The 22,096-nt window shown below is 54.3% G+C and overlaps 1 protein-coding gene across 1 annotated transcript in view; it reads right to left on the reverse strand.

Moving 5' to 3' along the window:
* Window positions 1-1,148: 1,148 nt before the first annotated feature.
* The window catches only part of C18H16orf74 (chromosome 18 C16orf74 homolog), a 43,991-nt gene continuing 23,043 nt past the window's right edge, over window positions 1,149-22,096 (reverse strand). Inside the window, exons 3-4 of the mRNA XM_002826723.4 lie at window positions 3,805-3,948; window positions 1,149-1,700 (exon numbers count right to left, since the gene is read on the reverse strand). Coding sequence (XP_002826769.1) covers window positions 1,642-1,700; window positions 3,805-3,948 — 203 coding nt within the window. The 3' untranslated portion in view covers window positions 1,149-1,641. The remainder of the gene's footprint in view (window positions 1,701-3,804; window positions 3,949-22,096) is intronic.

The raw sequence follows: 22,096 nt of genomic DNA on the forward strand, positions 1-22,096 counted from the left end.
CGCATGCCTGTAATCCTAGCTACTTGGGAGGCTGAGGCAGGAGAATCGCTTGAACCTGGGAGGCAGAAGTTGAAGTGAGCCAAAATCGCACCGTTGCATTCCAGCCTGGGCAACAAGAGCGAAACTCTGTCTCAAAAAAAAAAAAAAGAGAAAATGAATACACACCACACACACATATACACACATGCACGCACCCACATACAAACACACACACATACACATATCACACATAAGCATATACACATATGACCACACACATGCACACATACATGCCACACACATGCACACACCTGCACATGCATGCACACACCCACTCATGCACGTACACTCTACACACACACACACACACTACACGCGCATGCACACCAGTATCAGAGTGCTCTGTGGGAAGATGGGGACACTGGCTATGTATTTATGTGGATTGATTGAGATAGGGTCTCACTATGTTGCCCAGGCTGGTCTTGAACTCCTGGCCTCAAGCTCTTCCTGCCTCAGCCTCCAAATTGCTGGAATTACAAGAGTGAGCCACTGTGCCCGGCCCTGATGTGATGTGATTTTAAAAAGCCAACACAACATTGCCACTCACCTTAGAGATGTATTATTACCAGGATCCTACAGCTGGGACTCAAACGAGGTCCATGTGACTGCAGAGCCCATGGCTGGGCCACGCTGAGGCCTACACAGCAGACTGAAAATGGAGGGGCTCGAGACCCCCACAACAGCCTGCACACGCCAGACTGGCTCTTCCATGTTAAGCGTCTCTCTTAAACTCACGCTTTACCTGGCATGCTCCATCGCCTCCTCCTGACCCAAGAAGCAGGATTCACCATTTGTGGCCAGGCATGGTGGCTCACACCTGTAATCCCAGCACTTTGGGAGGCTGAGATGGGTGGATCACCTGAGGTCAGGAGTTCGAGACTAGCCTGACCAACATGGTGAAACCGCATCTCTACTAAAAATACAAAAATTAGCCGAGCACGGTGACTTATGCCTGTAATCCCAGCTACTCAGGAGTCTGAGGCAGGAGAATCGCTTGAACCTGGGAGGCGACACTACAGTGAGCCAAGCCCAGATCACGCCATTGCACTCCAGCCTGGGAGACAAGAGCGAGACTCCGTCTCAAAAAAAAAAAAAAAAAAAGGATTCACTATTTGTTACAGAGGATCTTTATTTATAATGCAAAAAAGAAATTATAAATCCCGTTTTGGACTGTTTCCATATCTGTAAAACAACTTATAAAAAACAGCCACTCCACCTGCAAGAAGTTCTTGTTGGTGCTTATGGCAGGGGCATGTGTCTGCACAGCCCTGGGGGCTGGGAGGGTGTGTTTGTCCAGAAGAGAGCCTCTCCCTGGGACCCCAACAGCCGGGACCATGGCGCTCCCTTTCACCAGGCCGGAGTCAGCAAGAACCTGGAGGTGTCAGAGGTCTGGTCCACTCAGCGGGGCCTGGGAAACACTGTTCTGGAAGTGGGCAGGCTGGATTCCTCGCTGGTCCTGCCACATCTCTCTGAGCGGAGGCCTGGATTCGCTCAGTTCCCATCCAGGGTATTCAGCACACCTGCTCCAGGCAGCCACGCCCCCGGACACCTGAAGCCAGGCCGCTGGAGCAGGAGCCAGCCAGACAAACCCACGACACCTCCTCAGGCTTCCGGGTCGATTTCTCCATCATCCGGGCACGACCCTGTCTCATCCAGCCAGACTAGGAGAAAGAGGGGATGGACACCTGGATGCACCCTGCCCCCACCACACCAAGGCCTGTTTCCCTGGGAGCTGCAGGGCTGGGGCCTCTGGGATTCCTTGCTTTCTGGTGCTGCCAGAGGCTGAACAACGGGACCCAGCCCAGTGATGCTGGATCCTTCTGGGTGAATCGGACCCCGGAGCTGCTTAAGTTTAAGAGGAACCCCCTCCCAACGTTCAGGAACCTCCCTGGGGCTCGGACCTTGTAGAGTAACCCTGTGTCTCCCCTATGCTCACACTGGTCCTGGGAGCAGGGAAGGTGGTATGATCCCATTTTATAGGTGAGGACACAGGCTCAGAGAGGGAAGAGACTGTGACAGCTGAGCTAAGGACCTGAGCCTCTGTCCGCCCACACTGGGCTCTCTGATTAGACAGCACTGGGGTGCAGGAGGAGCACTGCAGCCAGAGCCCAGCTCTTCTCGCACCTTGCTGTGTGTCCCTGGGTGAGGCACTGTCCCTCTCTGGACCTGTTTGTTTCCCCATTTCTAAACTAGAGATAAGGGTTGGAATGAGAATTCAATGAGATTTGTGAAAAGCATTTAGCCTGGTGCCAGGCACTTGGAAAGGTTACAGAGGAATGTGCCCCATTGCACCCACAATGGCTCCACCCAGCACCTGCACTGGCCCAACCCAGAGGGGCCTGACAGCTTTCTCCCAGTCACTCGCTCTGCTGGGCAAGCGGAGACCCAAGCTCAGGACATCTGGAAGGGTCTATGGACCCCCCCTCCCAGACAGCCTTCCACACACCCTACACCCGCCTCATGGGTGCCGTGTCCCCTGCATGGGCCCAGCGAGACCCATGTCATGATGGCTGTCAGCTGATGCCACCTGTGGGGAGGGCATCTGGCCTGGGGTCCATGGGGTGAAGTGCAGATCACACAGCCTGGGGCTGCATCCCTGCTGCACCCCTGACTAGCTAGCTACATGGCAAGTGTCTCAGCCTCTCTCAACCTCAGTTTACCCATTTCTAAAATGGGGGTGTGGTGGCTCACGCCTGTAATCCCAGCACTTTGGGAGGCCCAGGTGGGCGGATCACCTGAGGTCAGGAGTTTGAGACCAGCCTGGCCAACACAACGAAACCCCATTTCTACTAAAATACAAAAATTAGCTGGGCGTGGTGGCAGGCGCCTGTAATCCCAGCTACTCGGGAGGCTGAGGCAGAACAATCACTTGAATGAAGGAGGTGGAGGTTGCAGTGAGCTGAGATTGCACCACAGCACTCCAGCCTGGGCAACAAAGCAAAACTCCATCTCAAGAAAATAAATAAATACAAATAATAAAATGGGGATGAAATCTGTACTTAACTCTGAACTCTGAGAATTCCTGTAAGAACTAAATAAGAAAATCCATTCATTACACTCAGTACGGTGCTACCTATCACGACCATTCCCAATGTTGTTATTATTATTATTATTATTATTATTATTATTATCCATAGCAGCAGCCTCAGCACCTGGCATAGGCCCAGCTCAATAAATCTCTGCTCAATGAATACATGAACAATTTGTCCCACCAGCTCCAGAGGTATCACAGAGAGGCAGGTGGGGTTGCCGATTTGGGCCTCTGTCTCCCACCTCCTCACCCTCTCCCTGGGAAGAACTCTATTTCCTCGCCGCTTCCAGCAGTGAGCTGCATCTGGAAGGCCCAGGGTCCGGCCCCAGCCTGGGCACGGGCTGTGTTTCCAAGTCTGTCCTGTCCAGCCAAACCGCAGCGGCCAACAAGATGGAGCAGCGGTCCTCCCGCTGGCAGGGGAAGGAGCATCCATCAATTACCTCGGCTGGCGGGAGCCGCGGCGTGGCGGGCCAGCCCGGCCCCATCCATCAATCGTCCTGGCTGCTGGCAGGGGCTGTCTGCTAATTACTTAACACGCCGCGTCGTGCTGAGGCTGGCGCCGTGGCAGGGGGCTCACGGTGCAGTGTACACAGGTCTGAGCATAAATGTTTAATGAACCCAGGGGGAGGTGGGGACGCAAGCTCGGCCCCGTGGCCCAGAAGGACGCCCCTGAGAGCTGTCTCCACCGGGCCCCCAGACCCGACCCGACTTGGCGGCGGAGGGGACAGCCTCACCTGTGCTCCCCGAGTCCCTCGGCAGCATCATGCCCGTGGGGGTGGGGGGCGTGATGATGATGTCGGGCACGTCTAGGTGCTTGTCGTTCAGGACGGGGGCCTCGTCGTGGCTGCTGCTGCTGCTGCTGACACACATTTGAAAGCCTGAGAAGCCAGGCGTGGAGCACACACGCACGTACACACGACAGAGAGACAGGCATCAGTGGCCGCCGGGAACCGCGGGCGCCACCCTCCCTTCACCATCACCTGGGTCCTGATGCCTCGCAGCAAGGGGCGCAGCTGTCCCGGCATCACAGATGAAAACCAGAGTCTCAGGAACGAAAAAGGAGCCCCCCTCACATCTCACAGAACCATGAGTCGGGAAACAGATTTTGGGAAATGCTGATCATAGGCTAGTTGGCTTCTGGGTCCAGTTTTCAGCCTTTACCACGTGGCCCAGCCAGCTGCAGCCTCATTCCCCACCACCAGCCCCCACTCTCCAAAGCGCTCACACTTCCCCAGACTCCCTGGGCTCCCGGGGCCCCTTCATGCCTTTGCATATGCTGCTCCCCCGCGCCTGGGATGCTCTTTCTTCCTCTGCCTGAGTAACAAGCTCCTGCTTATCCTTCAAAGCCCAGTGCAACGGGCTCTTCCTTGGGAAAGGTGTCCCAGCAGATCTGGCTGCTCCCTCTTTTGCCCATCTGCACTCACTCACTCATCAATGAATGACATGATTTGTTTTTACTTCTGCCTCTCTTTGCTGTGAACACCTGGAGGACAGTCTCTATTTCATTCATCTGTGTTTCCCTTGAGCCTAGCGCATGCTCGAGACAGAGTAAGTAGGAGTGCTTTAAATTTCAAATGCCGGTCGGGCGTGGTGGCTCACGCCTGTAATGCCAGCACTTTCGGAGGCCGAGGCAGACAGATCACTTGAGGTCAGGAGTTCAAGACCAGCCTGGCCAACATGGTGAAACTCCGTCTCTACTAAAATACAAAAATTAGCCGGGTGTGGTGGCGCACACTTGTAATCCCAGCTACTCAGGAGGCTGAAGCAGGAGGAGAATCACTTAAACCTGGGAGGCAGAGGTTGAAGTAGGCTGAGATCACACCACTGCACTTCAGCCTAAATGACAGAGTAAGACTCCATCTTAAAAAATACAAAAACAAACAAACAAAAAACAAAGGCCGGGCGTGGTGGCTCATACCTGTAATCCCAGCACTTTGGAAGGCTGAAGTGGGCAGATCACCTAAGATCAGGAGTTTGAGACCAACCTGACCAACATGGAGAAACCCCGTCTCTACTAAAAATACAAAAAAAAAATTAGCTGGGCATGGTGGTGTGTGCCTGTAATCCCAGCTACTCGGGAGGCTGAGGCAGGAGAATTGCTTGAACCCGGGAGGCAGAGGTTGCAGTGAGCCAAGATTGTGCCATTGCACTCCAGCCTGGGCAACAAGAGTGAAACTCCGTCTCAAAAAAAAAAAAAAAAAAAAAATTTTAAACGCAACCAAAAACCCTTCAGGCAGCATTAAGCTAGGTGTTATAATCCTTGTCTCTATGTCCCATCACTTTGGTTTTGCCCCAAACAGTGCCAGGCTGGGATTAAATTAGCTCAAGTATCAGAGCCCCTGACCAACAGGAGAAGCTGAGTAATAAGGGGTTGGGGGGATATTTTTCCTACTGTTCTCAGGCCTCCGTTGACCACCATTAGGACAATGTTCCTAAGTGAGCATTGTAGGGTCAGTGTGGGGGTTCTGAAATATGGCTCTGAGAGGCAGAGTCTAAGCCCTTGAGTGTGGATGGACTTAGCAACTTGCTTCCAACAAATAGGACAGAAGTGATGGTGTGTGACTTCCACAGTGAGGTCATAAAAGACATTGCAACTTCCTCCTTCCTCCCTCTTGGAACACTTGCTCTTGGGGAAGCCAGCCACCATGTTACGAGGATGCTCAAGCAGCCTGTGGAGAAGCCCACGTGGGTGAGGAATCAAGGCCTCTAGCCAACAGCCACAAGGGAGCCTCCTCAGCAGTGGAGCCTCCAGCCCCAGTCCAGCCATCAGATGAGACTGCAGTCCTGGCTGACATCTTGGATGTTACATCATGATCGACCCTGAGCCAGAACCACCCAGATAAGCCACTCCTCAATTCCTGACCCACAGAAACTCTGCGATAATAAAGGTTTGATGTTCAAGCCACAAAGTTTTGGCATAGTTTGTTATGCAGTGATAGATTACTGATAAAGTCAGCAAATCTTTCCCTGACCCCAGTAGGAAGGGATGGCAGGTGCACAGTGGGAATCTCATACCTGGCTGTGGGGAAATCACAGGGGGCTTCTCAGGGCAACCTTTGTTCACCCAAGGGGTGTTTCTCTGAGAGGCAGGTTACACCTGGGCTGTCAGGCATGATCTGTTTGAATCCACAAAAGCATGTACACCTAGAGGACCTGGAGCCATGCCATTCAGGCCAAATTCTTGGTTCACCTGCAGCTTGACCAAGGCTGTAGGCTCAGAAAAACTGAAAGCAGTCGGCACACTGGCTTTGGAATCAGGCCACCAGCTGTGTGACCCCGGGTGCACTGCAACTCCTCTCTGGGCCCTTTGTGTAGTAAAGAATTTAATCTTGCCTAAAAAGAGGTCTGTTCTCTGTCCGCGGTTTCTGGGAGGTGCTCTCTAAGCCCTTGGAATATCTTGCCTGATAGGAGAGTCTTTGTTTGCCAGGGGCTGTGGTTGCACTGGGTGTCCAAAGGCGTGATTGATGGAGGGGGGCTCTGGGTCATGTCCAGAGAGACAGCAGCCTGCAGCCTGAGCTCCAAAGTGAGCAATCAATCAGCCTCCAGAGGAGCCCCAGTGCCTTCATCTCCTGGGGTTGCCACAATAAAGCACCATCAACCAGGTGGCTGGAACAACGGACATTCATTGTCTTATAGATCTGGAGGCCAGAAGTTCCAGATCCAGGTGTTGGCAGGGCTGGTTCCTCTGGAGGCTGCAAGGGAGACTGTTCCAAGCCCCTCTCCTGGCTTCTGGTGGTTGCTGACAATCTGGCATTCCTAGGCTCGTAGAAGCCTCACCCCATCTCTGCCTCTTGCCTTCACATTGTATTCTCCCTGCGTCTTGTCTCTGTCCAGATTCCCCCTCAGCTTTTTTTTGAGACGGATCTCGCTCTGTTGCCCAGGCTGCAGTGCAGTGGCACAATCTCAGCTCACTGCAACCTCTGCCTCTCAGGTTCAGACAATTCTCCTGTCTCAGCCTCCCAAGTAGTTGGGATTATAGGCATGCGCCACCATGCCCAGCTAATTTTTGTATTTTTAGTAGAGACAGGGTCTCACCATGTTGGCCAGGCTGGTCTCAAACTCCTGACCTCAGGTGATCCGCCCACCTCGGCCTCCCAAAATGCTGGGATCAGAGGCATGAGCCACCGCGCCCAGCCCAGATTTCCCCTTTTGATAAGGACACCCGTCATATTGGACTAGGAGCTCACACTACTAAAATGACCTCATCTTAACTCATTACACCTGCAAAGACACTACTCCCAAGAAGGTCACATTCTGAAGCCCTGGGGGCGAGGAAGTTGACTTATGAATTTTTGGGAGACACAGTTCAATCCTTAATGCCCAGTAAGAACTCTGGACACTGAAGCCAGGGGCCTCCCTCCTGACAATGCTCTGGGCTGTCATGCACCATCGTCAGGAGGAGTTGGTGCTGTCCATGGTTCCACGAGGAGAGGACAGTGGGAGCCTGTGCCTGGGACCCTCGTAGGATCTGCCCTGTGAGCGTCTTCCCTTTGGTCTTAACCTGGGTCCCTTCCCTGGAATGAGCCATAACCGGGAATCAGAGCCTCCAGTGACTTCTGTGAGTCCTTTCAGCAAATGAACAAACACGAGGGTGGTTTGGGGAAGCCCCAAACCTGCAGCTGGTGGCGGAAGGGTGGGTGGTCATGTGTGCCCCTGCCCCACTTTTGTTAGTCTAACTCTTTGCAGCCTTCTTATTTTCATGGACAAGCGCAGGGTGGCAGTGGGGGAATCAGCCGACTCCCTGGGCTGGGGAGAGACTGCCACGGTCCCTGGCACACACCTCACACTGGTGTGAGGTGACCATGATGAGCCCTCTTTGTCCTGTGAACAGCCACTCACTTCCCTCCCCTCATTCTCAAACCCGGTGACCAGCATCCGCCCCTCACCCCAGGCACTGCCCCAGTCACCTCCCCACCTTCTGAACCCCAACCCTGTTTCCTCCTTTGGAAGACTTATTTATTTATTTATTTATTTTTGAGACGGAGTCTTGCTCTGTCGCCCAGGCTGGAATGCAGTAGCGTGATCTCGACTCTGCAACCTCCGCCTCCTGGGTTCAAGCGATTCTTCTGCCTCAGCCTCCCAAGTAGCTGGGACTACAGGCACCTGCCACCACACCCAGCTAATTTTTATATTTTTAGTAAAGATGGGGTTTCACCATATTGGCCAGGCTGGTCTCGAACTCCTGACCTTGTGATCCACCCGCCTCGGCCTCCCAAAGTCCTGGGATTACAGGCATGAGCCACCGCATCCGGCCTTGGAAGATTCTTGGTCCCCGACTGCTGGGTAGTTTTGAGGGAAGAGGCCACCTCAGCCCAACAGAACTCCGAGCCCCTCAGCGGTACCCACACAGCCCCATCGAAGCAGGTCTAATACAGTGCGGTTTGAACCCTCTTTAAAGAAGAGAACGTTTCTCCTGCAATCTTGCACAGAAGCCCAGAGTGTGAAACAAATCAAAGGAAGTCACTTGGAGAGAGGCGCCCCTACCCCAAACAACCACAGACAAAGGGATGTGTTGCCACCGCCCAGAGAAGCTACTGGGGCCGTAGGCGTGCGCTCCTTCAGGATCCATTGCCACCGTGCTCGGTGTCACCAGCCCCATCTTACAGATGTGGAAACTGGGGACCTAAGAGAGTAATATCCGCACACAACTGAACAGCTAGTGGGAGGCAGAGCCAGGATCCATCCCCAAACTGGAATCTGGCTGACCCCAAGAGCCGGTGCTTCCTGTAGCCATAATCCCATGTAACAGCTGGCAAACTTTCTGCAAGGGGCCAGGCAGGAAATATTTGATCTCTGTGGGCCACACAAACTACACACACAGCTTTGCCACAGCAGCCTGAAAGCAGCCGTAGACACGGTGGAAATGAACGAGCATGACTCTGTCTCAATAAAACTTTATTTCTAAAAGCAGGCGTCAGGCAGGATTGGGTCTCAGGGCTGTGGTTGCCAATCCCTGCTCTATAACATCCAGGACTGGCTGCGGAGGGGAGCTGGGATCTAGGACACACTGGCAATAACAGAACCTCGAAAGCCTGAGGCTTGTTCGTGCCAAAAACAAAAGCCACAGCCAGAATCCCAGCTGCAGGTGGGCAGGGCAGCCCCCTCTTGAAGGGGTGCGTGTGAGGAAATGAATGAATTCACGAAAGCATTTCGCCCAGCCAGCTGCCCCATAAGTGTTCTCTATTATCATCCACAAAGAGCTCCTTGCAGAGGCCCCCGACAAAAGGAATCGCTGATGATCATATCTGTAACAGGAGGGAGCCTCCCTGCTCAGTCTCCAAACCCCTTCCTCGGTGAATACTCCAAGATTCTAAAATAAAACACCACACATTTGCATTTTAACGTGGTCTGGAGCTTGAGGACAAAACCTACACGTATAATCTGGAAGGATCAGGTTCTCAGTGAGCCCTGGACAGGCAGAAGTCTCCGAGGAGAGGGGGTTGGAGGGAGAGGAGGAAAGGAAGAGAGGAGGGAGGAGAGAACGGAGGGAAGGAGGAGAGGGAAGGAGGAAGAAGAGGGAGGGAGGAGTAAGAGGGGAGAGAAGAGGGAGGGAGGAGGAAGAGGAGGAAGGGAAGAGAGGAGGGAGAGGAGGGGAGGAGGAGAGAGGGGAGGAAGGACAGGAGGAAGGGAGGGAGGAGACAAGGGAGAAGGAAGAGGAGTGGGGGAAGGAGGACAGAGGGAGGGAAAGGGAGAGGGAAGAAGGGAGAAAAGGACAGAGGAGGAAAGACAGGGCAGGAAGGGGAAGAGAGGAGGAGGAGGGAGGAGACAGGGGAGAGGAAGGAGGAGGAAGGGAAGAAGGAGGAAGGGAAGAAGGAGGAAGGGAAGAAGGAGGAGGAAGGGAAGGAGGAGGAGGAAGGCGAGAGGGAGGAGGAAGGGAGGGAGAGGGGAGGGCAGGCAGGGAGGAGGGAGACACCCCAGCCCCTCTCACATCCCCAGGGGCTGCCCACCCTCAGCAGCAGAGGTGGCCAAACAGGAGGGAAAGCTCTCAGGAGGATGAAGCCAATGCTGGGGATTAAAAACCAAATGCCAGCCCTGCCCCAGACAAGGAGCTCATTTGTGCTAAGGCCAGAATTGTTATTTGTTAATTATGTGCCTGCCTCGGGCTATTAAAAGCCTATTTCCTGAGCCTGGGATTCCAGAAGGGAGCAGATCCCAGGGACCCAGGCCCGTCCCAAGGCTTCAGAGGGATGGAGCCTGTGCGGGAAGCCCTTCCCACTTCCGGGGAGGCAGCCCAGCCTCGTGCTCTGGGTCACCAGGCCCTGACCCCCGCTCTGCGGCCATGCACTGTCCTTTGTAGTGGGGGCAGAGCCACGCAGACCAGACCACAGAACCCGAGCCCCTGGAGCTGGATTTCCACACGGGTTACATAGGCGGGTGCTGGCATGGCGAGGTTGGACAGGCTTTGAGACCCGGCTCTAGGCCCTTCTAGCTCCAGGGCAGTGGTTCCCATCGCGGCTGCCCATTGAGATCACCTGGGAAGTTAACATCACCTATCCAGGGCCTCAGCCAAGACACGCTGATTCAAGGCTCTGTGAGGAGCGCCAGGATTTTGAAAAACTCCCAGGTGACTTTAACAGCTAGGGATGAGAACCTCTGAGCTAGGGCCACTGTGGGAACAGGTGGCTTTACTCTTGGAGCCTCAGTTTCCCTGGCTGTAAAACTGTTATGACACCAGCCTTGCAGGAAGTGCCAGGTGTCGGGTGTGGGGCTGCCAACTGTGGGGAGAAATGGCCCTCGGGGAGCCAGCTGGCCGGGGCCTGGGGGGTCCTGAGCTGGGAGTGCCGTGCCGCCTCTCTGCTGAGACCACCACTTCCTAAGCGTCCGGAGCTGGGCTCTGGGCTAAGCCTGTCATTTGCACTCCTGCATTCAACCCTCACACCATCCCTCAAGGAGAACACTAGCATCACGCCCATGCTACAAAGGAGAACACTGAGCTTTGGAGAAGGGAGGTAACGTGCTGGGAATACACACAGCCCAGGGAGCAGGGCTGGGGCTTGATGCGGCTCCAGGCCCCACTGCCCTCACTACTGCTGGGATCAGCAGCCCTGATCCTTCAAAAGCCCTGAGCCAGGCAAGCCCGTGCCCGAGACGCCACATCCAGGCTCTGTGGAGGATGCCCAGGTCCCTGGGGTCAGGGCACCATTCCCTGTGCCAGCTCTTGGTGAACTCCCGGCCGCCCAGAGGTCACCGCAGACACCCGCTGGAGACAGGACCAAGCGCTGGCATCACGGCTCACGTGCGCCCTCTACTGGTTCTTTTTCATTTCATTTAAATTAATTAATTGATTTTTTGAGACAGGGTCTCTCTCCGTGGCTCAGGTTCACTGCACCTTGACTTCCCTGGCTCAAGTGATTCTCCCACTTTGGTCTCCCAGAGTGCTGGGTGAAACTACAGGCACTCTCCACCACACCTGGCTAAGTTTTAAACTTTTTTGTAGAGACAGGGCCTCACTAGGCTCAAACGATCCTACAGCCTTGGCCTCCCAAAGTCCTGGGATTACAGGTATGAGCCACCCCACGCGGCCTGATTCTTTTAAAAACAGTGTTCGGGCTTGCACCCCAGACGTTCCACTTGGAGGCCCTGAATGGGACCACGCCCTCTTTCCCAAGGCACCATCACACACACACAGGGCTCCAGCCTGTCTGACCCACGCTGCCACGGCCGGCCAGAAGGCCCACCTGGGCAGTGGCTCCACCTCTTTGGGCCTCTGCTTTCTCACCTGCAGAACTGGGGTTAATAACAGTGCCCAGGTCCGGGTGGGCAGTACGAGAGGTTGAGGACCGCACTTGAGTCCTCACTCCAGCCAAGGCGGTGCGATGATTCTATATGCGTTCTGTGGATGAGAAAACCCCAGCGCTGGCCTTGCCGTGCACACACAATAAACACAAGCTGTCATTCAGATCACGAGCTGATACTAAGCTTAGATTCACATCACATGATTTGAACCGCAGGTGTAACTGTCCTCAGGGCATTTATTCATTGATTCCTTCAACATTCAGCACCTACTGGGTGCCAACGGCTACTGTTACAGCCCCGTGAGTGTGGGTCGGGGGCCTTGTCGCCCCCTTGCGGTCACACAGCTGGAGTGGGTGCTACACAAAATATTCCTGGTTCCAACCTGACTCTTGGGGCACAATTTTCCCTTATTCCATGGGAATATTCGGCCAGGGGCTTGGGAAGGAGGACATCCCCCATCTGACGCTCACTTCTGTTTCCTGCTGTGACACGGCCTCTCGGCCTGGGCTTTCTCACCTGGAGAGCCAGCTTATGTCACCCTCCTTTGCAGCACAGGTGTAACGCCCCAGCTCTGACCCTGGACCAGGGAGGTGGCCAGTCAACAGGCATTTATTGTGCACCTGCTGTGTGCCCTGCATGGCCCCAGGTGCTGCAGACACTGCTGAGGAAAGAACGGCCTCTACAGAGGTTTATCTGTGCCTTCCCCGCTACACCTCCTGTCCAGGCTTCAGTAGCAGGAATGGGGTCCCCAAGATTTCAGGGTCAACTGGAGAAAAAGCAGGAGGGTCCCCAGTGATTCAAGCCATCACTGGGAGGGGCCCACGATGCTGAGCTTTGAGAACAGTGCTTGTGGGAGGCTGGACTGTATGAGTGCCTCTGGGCACTGATCGTTTGATCCTCCCAGTGAGGCAGCCCCCATCTTCCAGACGGGCACACTGAGGCACAGAGAAGTCAGGGCCCTTGCAGGGGCCACGCAGGGTTTTGTGCACAGCCTGTGCTCTGGGGACTGGAAGCACAAAGATGTTTCCAAGATCCTGGGCCAGTTCAAGCAGGGACTAGGGGCAGATGATAAGCCCACTCACAGCGGCGAGAAGCAGGGTTTAGGGGAGACTGGGAGCTGGAAAAGGCTTCTCAGAAGGGGTCAATGAGAAAGCAGCAGGAGAGATCCCTGAGGCACCCACAGCACACACAAAGGCCCTGAGGCAGGAACATAGGGGCCACAGGGGCTGAGCGGGGCTGACACCAATCCCTCAGAGGTGACCGGGTGTCTGGATTTAGTGCAGGTCTTTCAAAAGCAAACTGATAAATTCCTCCAAGGGTTCCAGATGCGTTTAATCTTTTTTTTTTTTTTAATTCCAATTACAGGGAAAGCTTTGTGTTATTATGGATGAGGCTGGGGCAGCTCTTGGCGGTTTTACCTTTTCGAGGCATCCCAGGCCCAATAGAGACAGCAGTGGATGTTTTAAATCTCTTTTTAATTAAGGAAAAAGCCCTAGCTTGCGTCAGGGATGAGCTGCTGGAGAGAGACAACCTGAGAGGAGCTAGAGACAGGAGCTTCGACACACCAAGGTGGGGGAAGGTGCCCAGCCGCCTGGCTCTGCCTAGCCAAACCACATTCCTGCCCTGGGTACTGACTGCACTTCCTCCCTCCTGGGCAGCCCTCCCAGTTCCCGTGGTCTGTTCCTGCTCATCCTAGCACTGGGCGCTCTGGGAAGGCTGTGGAGGGTGTGGGTACAGTGCGGTGAGCCCAGATTCCAAAGGCCAGGTCCAGGGTCGGGCACAGTGACTCATGCCTGTAATTCCAGCACTTTGGAAGGACAAGGACAAAGGATTGCTTGAACCCAGCAATCCTGTTCAAGACCGGCCTGGACAACATAGCAAGACCCCATCTCTAAAAAAAATTTTTTTTTAAATTAGCTGGGCGTGGTGATGTGCATCTGTAGTCTCAGCTACCTGGGAGGCTGAGAAGGGAGGATTGCTTGAGCCTAGGAGTTCAAGGTTACAGTGAGCTACAATCACGCCACGGCACCCCAGCCTGGGCAAGAGAGATCCTGTCTCTAAAAAAAAAAAAAAAAGCAGTTGGGGGTGGCGCTGGGCGTGGCGGCTCATGCTTGTAATCCCAGCATTCTGGGAGGCCGAGGTGGGTGGATCACTTGAGGGCAGGAGTTCGAGACCAGCCTGGCCAACATGGTGAAAACCCATCTCTACTAAAAATACAAAAAAAATTAGCCGGCCGTGGTGGTGGGCACCTGTAATCCCAGCTACTTGGGAGGCTGAGGCAGGAGAATCGCTTGAACCCGGGAGGCAGAGGTTGCAGTGAACCAAGATCGCGCCATTGCACTCCAGCCTAGGCAATAAGAGCAAAACTCTGTCTCCAAAGAAAAGAAAAAAATGAAGCCCAGGTCCAGCCCTGGCCCCATCACTTCCCAGCAGTGTCCCCTCCTCCAGCCCTCAATCTACTCATCTCTAAAATGGAAACAAGAGCAGGACGACTATGAGAAGAAAATAAAAAAGCCACGTACTTGGCACCCTGCCTGGCCACGGAAACGCTTGTGTGTGGCCCAGGGTCCCCTGGCCTTGGCGCTGCTGACACTTTGGTCATTCTCTGCGGTGGGGCTGTCCTGTGTGTCAGGCAATGTTTAGCAGTGTCTCTGGCCTCTAGACCCTGTAGCACCCCCAGCTTCTATGACCAAAAATACTTCCAGACATTGCCAAGTGTCCCTGGAGGGCAGGGACACCAGGTAAAATGCGGGCCATCCATCACATTTGAATCTCAGGTTCACAAATCGTTTTTTTAGTAGAGGCATGTCCCATGCAATGCTTGGGACATGCTTCTACTTGACAGTATTCCTTATCTGAAATTCAAATACAACCGGGCATCCTGTTTTTATGTTTTTTTCTCCTCAATCTGGCAACTCTACATGGGGCTGCTGGGAGAGCAGGCCCATCACCCACGATCTTCAGTGACAGGGTAATTGTCATTCACTGCAACAATAACTGGGCATTTCAGGGCTGGCGCTGCCACTCCTGGCATGGAGCTGCTGGCTTCCTCTGTCCCCATGTGGCCCCCAGTGCCTGGGGCTACACGGAGGGGCTCCAGGATGGCCCAAGCCAGAGGAACCCAAGCCCCTAGTCTGCCCTTGACCTGCTGCGTGGTCTGAACAAGTTTCTTACCCTCTCTGTCACCTACTGCAAAGGGGGTTATTGGCGCTAACAATTGCTACACACAGTTAGCCCTCTCATTGGAATAGAGATTCTAACCTTTTTTTTTTTTTTTTTAAGAGATGGTGGTCTTGCTATGTTGCCAGGTGGAACTCAAACTTCTGGGCTCATGCGGTCTTGCTGCCTTGGCCTCCTAACTCCTGTGCTCAAGTGATCTTCCTGCCTGGGCCCCCTAAGTAAGCTGGGATTATAGGTGTGAGCCACTGTGCCCAGCTCTGACTGTAACTTTTGCCCTAGATAATAACCCGTATATTGCAGGGCTGTCATAAGGATGCATGGTACTAAGGGGACGGTGTCGAATGGCAGGCACTTAGTCGGGCCATATAATTAGCACCATTATTACTGCTTCGGAAGGAGTAGTATAAGCAGGCCAATTCCAGTTAGTACCAGAGAAAGGTGGTGAACATTGCTACTTGAGCAAACTTGGAGTTTCCCAGGGGAACCTGGGCTCTGTGGGCAGCTGAAGCTGGGAAAGGCTGCAGCCAGAGAGCAGAGCAGACTGAAGGCTGGGCTGGACTTGCAGCTCCAGGTAGGAGCAGCACTCAGGAGCTGAAGCGGCACCAAGCACTGTCACTCCCAGCTCAGGTCCAGCCACTCTGCAAGGCGAGGTCTCTGGGGAGTCCTGGCTCCCACTGAGTGGGCCCAGGGCCCCAGGACTGCCTTGCTCTGCTCGCTCCCTGATCAGGGACCAGGCCTTTCCCGGACTCCGACAGCAGCAACGTGCTTTGGAACCCGGCCTTTGTTGCCCAGGCAACCTCAGCGAATCTTACAGAGGGGCTCACTGCTGATGGGAAAGCCCCAGCCCAGGGCCCCAGAAGCTGCTGGCCCCAGGGTTGAGAAGAGACAAGTGCAGTGACAGGTCCCTCAACACGTTTTATGAACGCCTATATGCACCGGGCGCCACGATGCCAGTGCCTTCACTGGACTTGGCTCCTGCAATGATCTAAACAGCCCCTGGTGTTATCCCGCCCAGCTCATCCTGGAAGAAATGGAGGCGAAAAGAGGTTGAGCCACTTGCCCAAGATCACACAGCTAAGGGCACACAGCTAAGGGCACACAGCCCATCGTACCAGAGGCGGTGTCCCTCCTGTAAATGGTGAAGTTCTTTTTGGTGACAAATGACATTTGAGGGTGACAGCCAGGAAACGGCACCTCACCTAGGGCATCTTCTGCAGTCCTCAAGTTAGCGCTGGGGGAGGCAGGTCAGCCCTCACTTCACAGAAACTGAGGCTTGGAGAAGTTCAGGCGTGGACCGAGGGTCCCTCACGGGTGGAGGAGCTGAGACCGCAGCCTCCACCTACCGGCTGGAGGCACACCCCTCCCTTCCCAGTGGCCAGTGCACTGAGCCGTCAAAGGAGGGTCTCAGAGGAGCTTCAGGTGTGGTGTGGGCACGAGTTCCTTGCTCAACAAAAGAGACACGTGGAGCTTCCATGCAGGTCAAGATCTGTGCTGTCAGGAGCCTGGTTGCCCTTGCAGGGAGCTTGAGGGGCTTCTCAGCAGCTGACATCTTTGTTGGTCAGTGTGAAATGCATGGAGCAGCTGACTTAGGACCTGCATCTTTTTCCTGTATGTATATTACACTTCAATCAGAAGTTAGGCCACGTGGGGTGTGGTGGCTCATGCCTGTAATCCCAGCACTTTGGGAGGCTGAGGCAAGTAGGTCACCTGAGGTCAGGAGTTGAAGACCAGCCTAGCCAACATGATGAAACCCTGTCTCTGCTAAAAACACAAAAAATTAGCCAGGTGTGGTGGTGCGTGCCTGTAATCCCAGCTACTCGGGAGGCTGAGGCAGGAGAATCACTTGAACCTAGGAGGTGGAGGCTGCAGTGAGCTGAGATTGCACCACTGTACTCCAGCCTGGGCAACAGAGCAAGACTCCATCTCAAGAAAAAAAAAAAAAAAAGTTAGGCCAGGTGCAGGGCACATGCCTGTAATCCCAGCACTTTGGGAGGCCGAGGAAGGAGGACCACTTGAGGCCAGGCATTCGAAGCCAGCCTGGGCAACATAGCAAGATCCCATCTGTACTAAAAAAAAAAAAAAAAAAAAAAAGTTAAATGTTTCCTGTTAAAAAGAGAAGAAGCATGAACTTCTCCTGAGGTACCATTTTTCACCCAACAGATTGGCAAAAATGGGAAGGCTGTTAACACTACGGCCACGGTCATCTCCCATGGGGTGAGTGGAAGGGCTACTGGTGTGACTTCAGGGGGGTCACTGGCAAAGCTGTGAAAATGTGAAGGGTGCACACCCTCCAACCATCTAGAATGTTCCACCCTAGGCCACCTTCTGAGTGGATGGTAGAAGGATATTTACTGAAGTCCTGCTTGGGCAAGGCAGGCCGGATTTGGGTTCGAGGGCGGTGGTGCGTGCACGTAGCCGTGCTGTGCAGCTGTGGGAAAGGGTGGGCAGTATTGTGGGGCTGACAGGAGCCATCCCTGGTGTGTGCTGTTGGGTGACAAAAACAGGGCACAAGAGCAGGCTGCCCCGGCCCAGACACACATCTGCTCTCTGGAAACCAGGCCCCTGGGAGGGCAGCCGCGATGCCTTGGCCCAGGATAACTAGGATGGTCTGCTTCCGTGCCCAGCCATGTCCAGCAGCTGGTAATTGGTCAACACTGCCCTAACTTCCTTCAATTTTGTTTTTTTTTTTGTTTGTTTTTTCAGAGACAGGGTCTCACTCTGTTGCCCAGGCTGGAATGCAGTGGCACCTGGCTACGTTTATTTTGTAGAAATGGGGTCTCACTAATGTTGCCCAGGCTGGTCTCAAGCAATCCTCCTGCCTTGGCCTCCCAAAGTGCTGGGATTACAAGTGTACGCCACTGCACCCGGCCCACTCTGACCTCTGAGTCTTGAGCAGCACAAAGCCAGGGAGACCCCCTGGTGGGACCGTGAGTCCCAGCACCTCCCCATCCCTCTGTCTCCCTGGAGGCTCATTCCTCACCTTTGCCATCCCACAGATACTTCTAGAGCACGTGGTGCAGGCCAGGCCCTGAGGAAACTGCAGGGAACGAGGGGGAGGCTCTGTCTGGGTTCTGGACTTGCTGGGTTGGGTTGTGTTCCTGAGGCCCCTAGGGATCCAGCTCAGCCATACTCTGGCTGGGTGACCTCAGGCGGGAGCTTTACCACCTGACACCTCAACTTCCATATCTACAGTGGGGACAGTGGACAGCACGGAAGCCTTGCTGTGTGGATGAAAGGAGATGGAGGGAAAGAGCCGAACCTGCCTGGTGAGGTGTGAGCTTTGGGAGCGCTGAGCTCCCTGTGGGATGATGGGAATGACGGGGATGATGGGGATGATGGGAATCATGGGGATGACGAGGATGACGGCGATGATGGGAATCATGGGGATGACGGCGATGATGGGAATCATGGGGATGACGGCGATGATGGGAATCATGGGGATGATGAGGATAATGGGGATGACGGGGATGATGGGGCAGCCACCCCGGCCAGTGGGAGGGTAAGTCCGAGGAGGGTCTCCATACGGTGGCTAAGGCTGACAGCACATTCATTCTGCAAACATTTGTTGCGTGGTCTGTGTGTGCCAAGTCTTGGGCCAGGTACCAGGGCTATAGGGATGAAAAAGGCAGCATGGTTCCTGACCTCACGGAGCCAGGAGTGTGAGGAGGAGGAGAACGTCCTTGGGAACTATCACCCGAATACTAACGCCGAGTGCTGGGCTGTAGACCAGCTGGGCTGACCTACCCAGGCACGGCTGGAAATGGTGCTTTGTCTCCCACCTGCTGGTCTCCCTCCTTTCCGAGGACATCAGGTGCCAGAGGTTTAGCTTAAGCATGGGTGACTGATGGGGGGGACCCGCTAAGTCCCTGCTGTGAGCCAGGAGGGCTGCCCCCTCTGCCCTGGGCAGGGGGCGGGGCGAGATCAGACGCCATCTGCTCCCTCGTTTAAAACAGGCTTTGATGATCCACCCCACTGCCCTGAGCCGAAGGGAGGCTGGAGGAGGGTGTCTCTCTGGAGCTCCTGCCTCCTGGGCAGAGGTCTGTTCAGAAGGTTCCAGAAACAGCCCTGGAATTGAGCCTGCACACCTGGGTTTCCAGCCAGGCTGACTTGCTCCTTGTTACCTTGGGCAGCCAGTCCCCACCGCAGCCCCATCTGCAAGGCAAGGGCATTGGTTGTCAGCCTGGGCCACCCAGGGGAATCACCTAGGAGGCCTCCTAGAGCACCAGTGCCTGGGACCCATCCACACCAATCTCATCCCAACCTCTGGGGAACGGGCAGGGGCTGCATCCATTTGGAAGCCTTCCAGAAGATTCTGATGTGTGGTGGAGGTTTAGACTCCTGGGCTAGAATGATTCCAGTGCTTTGTATTTCTTCTTTTTTGAGACAGGGTCTTGCTCTGTTGCCAGGCTGGAGTGCAGTGGTTTTGGTAATTTGGCAAAATTTGGCAATTTTGGCTCACTGCAACCTCCATCTCCTGGGCTCAAGCAATCGTCACACCTCAGCCTCCTGAGTAGCTGGCACTACAGGCGCATGCTACCACGCCCAACTAATGTTTCTGTTCTTTGTAGAGATGGGGTTTCGCCATGTTGCCCAGACTGGTCTCAAACTCCTGACCTCAAGCAATCTGCCCACCTTGGCTTTCCAAAGTGCTGGTCTGTATTACCGTGCCTGGCCTGTATTACTGTGAAGTTCTCAATCCACACCTCAGTTTCTATCACCTGCTGGCCCCAGGGACCTCAGCTCCTCCAGCTCAGCCCGGCCTCCATACCTGCCTCCTCGCTGCTCACCAGCTCAGTGCGCTTGGTCCTGACTCAGGGCCTTTGCATTTGCTGTTCCTTCTGCCTGGAACACTGTTCCCTGCATCCACATGGCTGACTCCAGTGTTGGCACCACAGAGAATCCCTCACCCTGCCTCATCCCCTCGACTGCATCCCCTTGCTCAATTCCCTTCACAGCGCTCACCACAAAATCCAGCCTGCTGGGTGTGTGTTTGTTCACACACACTATGCCACATTTCCGTCTCTCCCCCATGGACAGGAGCTCTGTGCTGCTCACTGCTGCATCCCGAGGGCTGAGTGTGCTGCCTGGCATGCAGCAGGTACTCAATACACGTTTGTGAGGAGTTGCCCGGGACACACCCTCGTCTGGGCTCTGTCCTGCGTGGAAGGGAACCAGCACCATGGAACAGCGATTGTGTGTTGGCTACTGTTCGCAGCTTGGGTGTGGAGGTCAGCAGAGTAGACAAAGACCCCTGGAACATGGCGGTGGCACTGGCAGGCAGCGGGTGAGGACTTCCCCCAGGATCCCTGCGGGCAGGAGCCTGAGCCCATTTTACAGACGGGGACAGGAAAGCTCAGGGAAGTGGGGCGCTTGACCTTGGCTATTTTCTAACTCCTGGTTCAGCAGGGACTGGATTCCACCATCTGATCTCCCTTCAAATGTATGAGATTTCCAGTTTGTTCTGAACGCTGCTGAAATGTATTAGTGGAATGAACGTTTTTCTCACCCTCCCATTTCACAGAACTCCTGTCCCCAGGGATGGAAACTCCACATTCCCTGCCTGGCTCCACCTGGCTGCTACCATCCTCTCCGGCGCTGTGGTCCCTCCAGTTCCTCCACCATGCACGCCAGGCTCCTGCTTGCTTCCCAGCCCGTGCCCATGAGTTTCTGCTACCGGAAACAGCCACCCCTTCCCCGCTCTGTGCCAGGCCAGCTCTTTAGGCTGGGGTGCTTCCTGGGTGATGCCACCCCTAGCCACACTGGGTAGGCAGGCGCTAGCTTCCATCTAGCACTGAATTAGCATTAAGGTCATTCCTCACCTCTGTACACTCCCAGTGGCCGGGACCACACTGCCTTGATCATCCCTGTAGCCCCGGGACCTGGGCCAGCGCCCAGTGCACGGTAGGGACGCAATAAACGTTTGTGGAAGGAACAATCTCTCACGCAATTCTGGCCTGCAGCTGTCCGCCAGCAGAGCCAGGCATTCACACTGTCACGGGGCCATATGGAGGGATTCCGGGTTTTGGGTTGACCAGGGGGCTAGACGCAAGCCTCTGAAGGCAAATCAGAAAAATGGGTGTCATAACGGCCAACCACCAATCACCCCCAGGCTGAGCCCCCCAAGCGAGGGAGTCACAGCCATGCCTGGCAGCCAGGGGTCCCCACAAAAACGAGGAGTGTCTGAGAAACTGTCACAGCCAAGAGCCTAAGGAGGTGTGACAACTAAAGGTCATGTGGGATCCTGGAACAGAAAAAATATATGGGGGAAATCGGAATCACGTGGACATTAGTTAGTAATAATAGATCTGGCCGGGCGGGGTGGCTCACGCCTGTAATCCCAGCACTTTGGCAAGTTGAGGCAGGAGGATAGCTTGAGCCCAGGAGTTCAAGACCAACCTGGGCAACATGGTAAAACGTCCATCTCTACTAAAAATGCAAAAAAATTAGCCGGGTGTGGTGCCTCTCGCCTGTAGTCCTAGCTACTTGGGAGGCTGAGGTGGGAGAATCGCTTGAGCCCAGGAGGTGGAGGTTGCAGTGAGCTGAGGTTGTGCCACTGCACTCCAGCTTGGGCAACAGAGCCAGGCCCTGTTTCAAAAAAACAAAAAGTGTGGATATTAGTTAATAAGAATGGATCTGGCCAGGTGCGGTGGCTCATGCCTGTAATCCTAGCGCTTTGGGAGGTCAAGGCTTGAAGCCAAGAGTTTAAGACTAGCCCGAGCAACAAAGCGAGACCCCTTCTCTACCAAAAAAAAAAAAAAAAAAAAAAAAAAAAAAAAATTAGCTGGGCATGGTGTTGTACACCTATACTCCAGCTGCTTGGGAGGCTGAGGCAGGAGAATCACTTGAGCCTCAGAGATCAAGGCTGCAGTGAGTTGTGACGGTACCACTGGACTCCAGCCTGAGCAACAGAGGGAGAGTGAGATCCTGTCTCAAAAATATAAATAAATAAGTACAGAAATAAATAAAATACTAATAAATAAATAACAATGGATTTGTATTGATTGGTTTGCTCTAATGAGTAGACCGTGTAAGTGCAAGATGTTAATAACAGCGGAATCTGGTGTGGGGTGTGTGGGAACTCTCTGTACTATCTTTTCAATTTTTCCGTAA

The sequence above is a fragment of the Pongo abelii genome, chromosome 18 (genome assembly GCF_028885655.2).
Source record: "Pongo abelii isolate AG06213 chromosome 18, NHGRI_mPonAbe1-v2.0_pri, whole genome shotgun sequence".
Classification (NCBI taxonomy): domain Eukaryota; kingdom Metazoa; phylum Chordata; class Mammalia; order Primates; family Hominidae; genus Pongo; species Pongo abelii.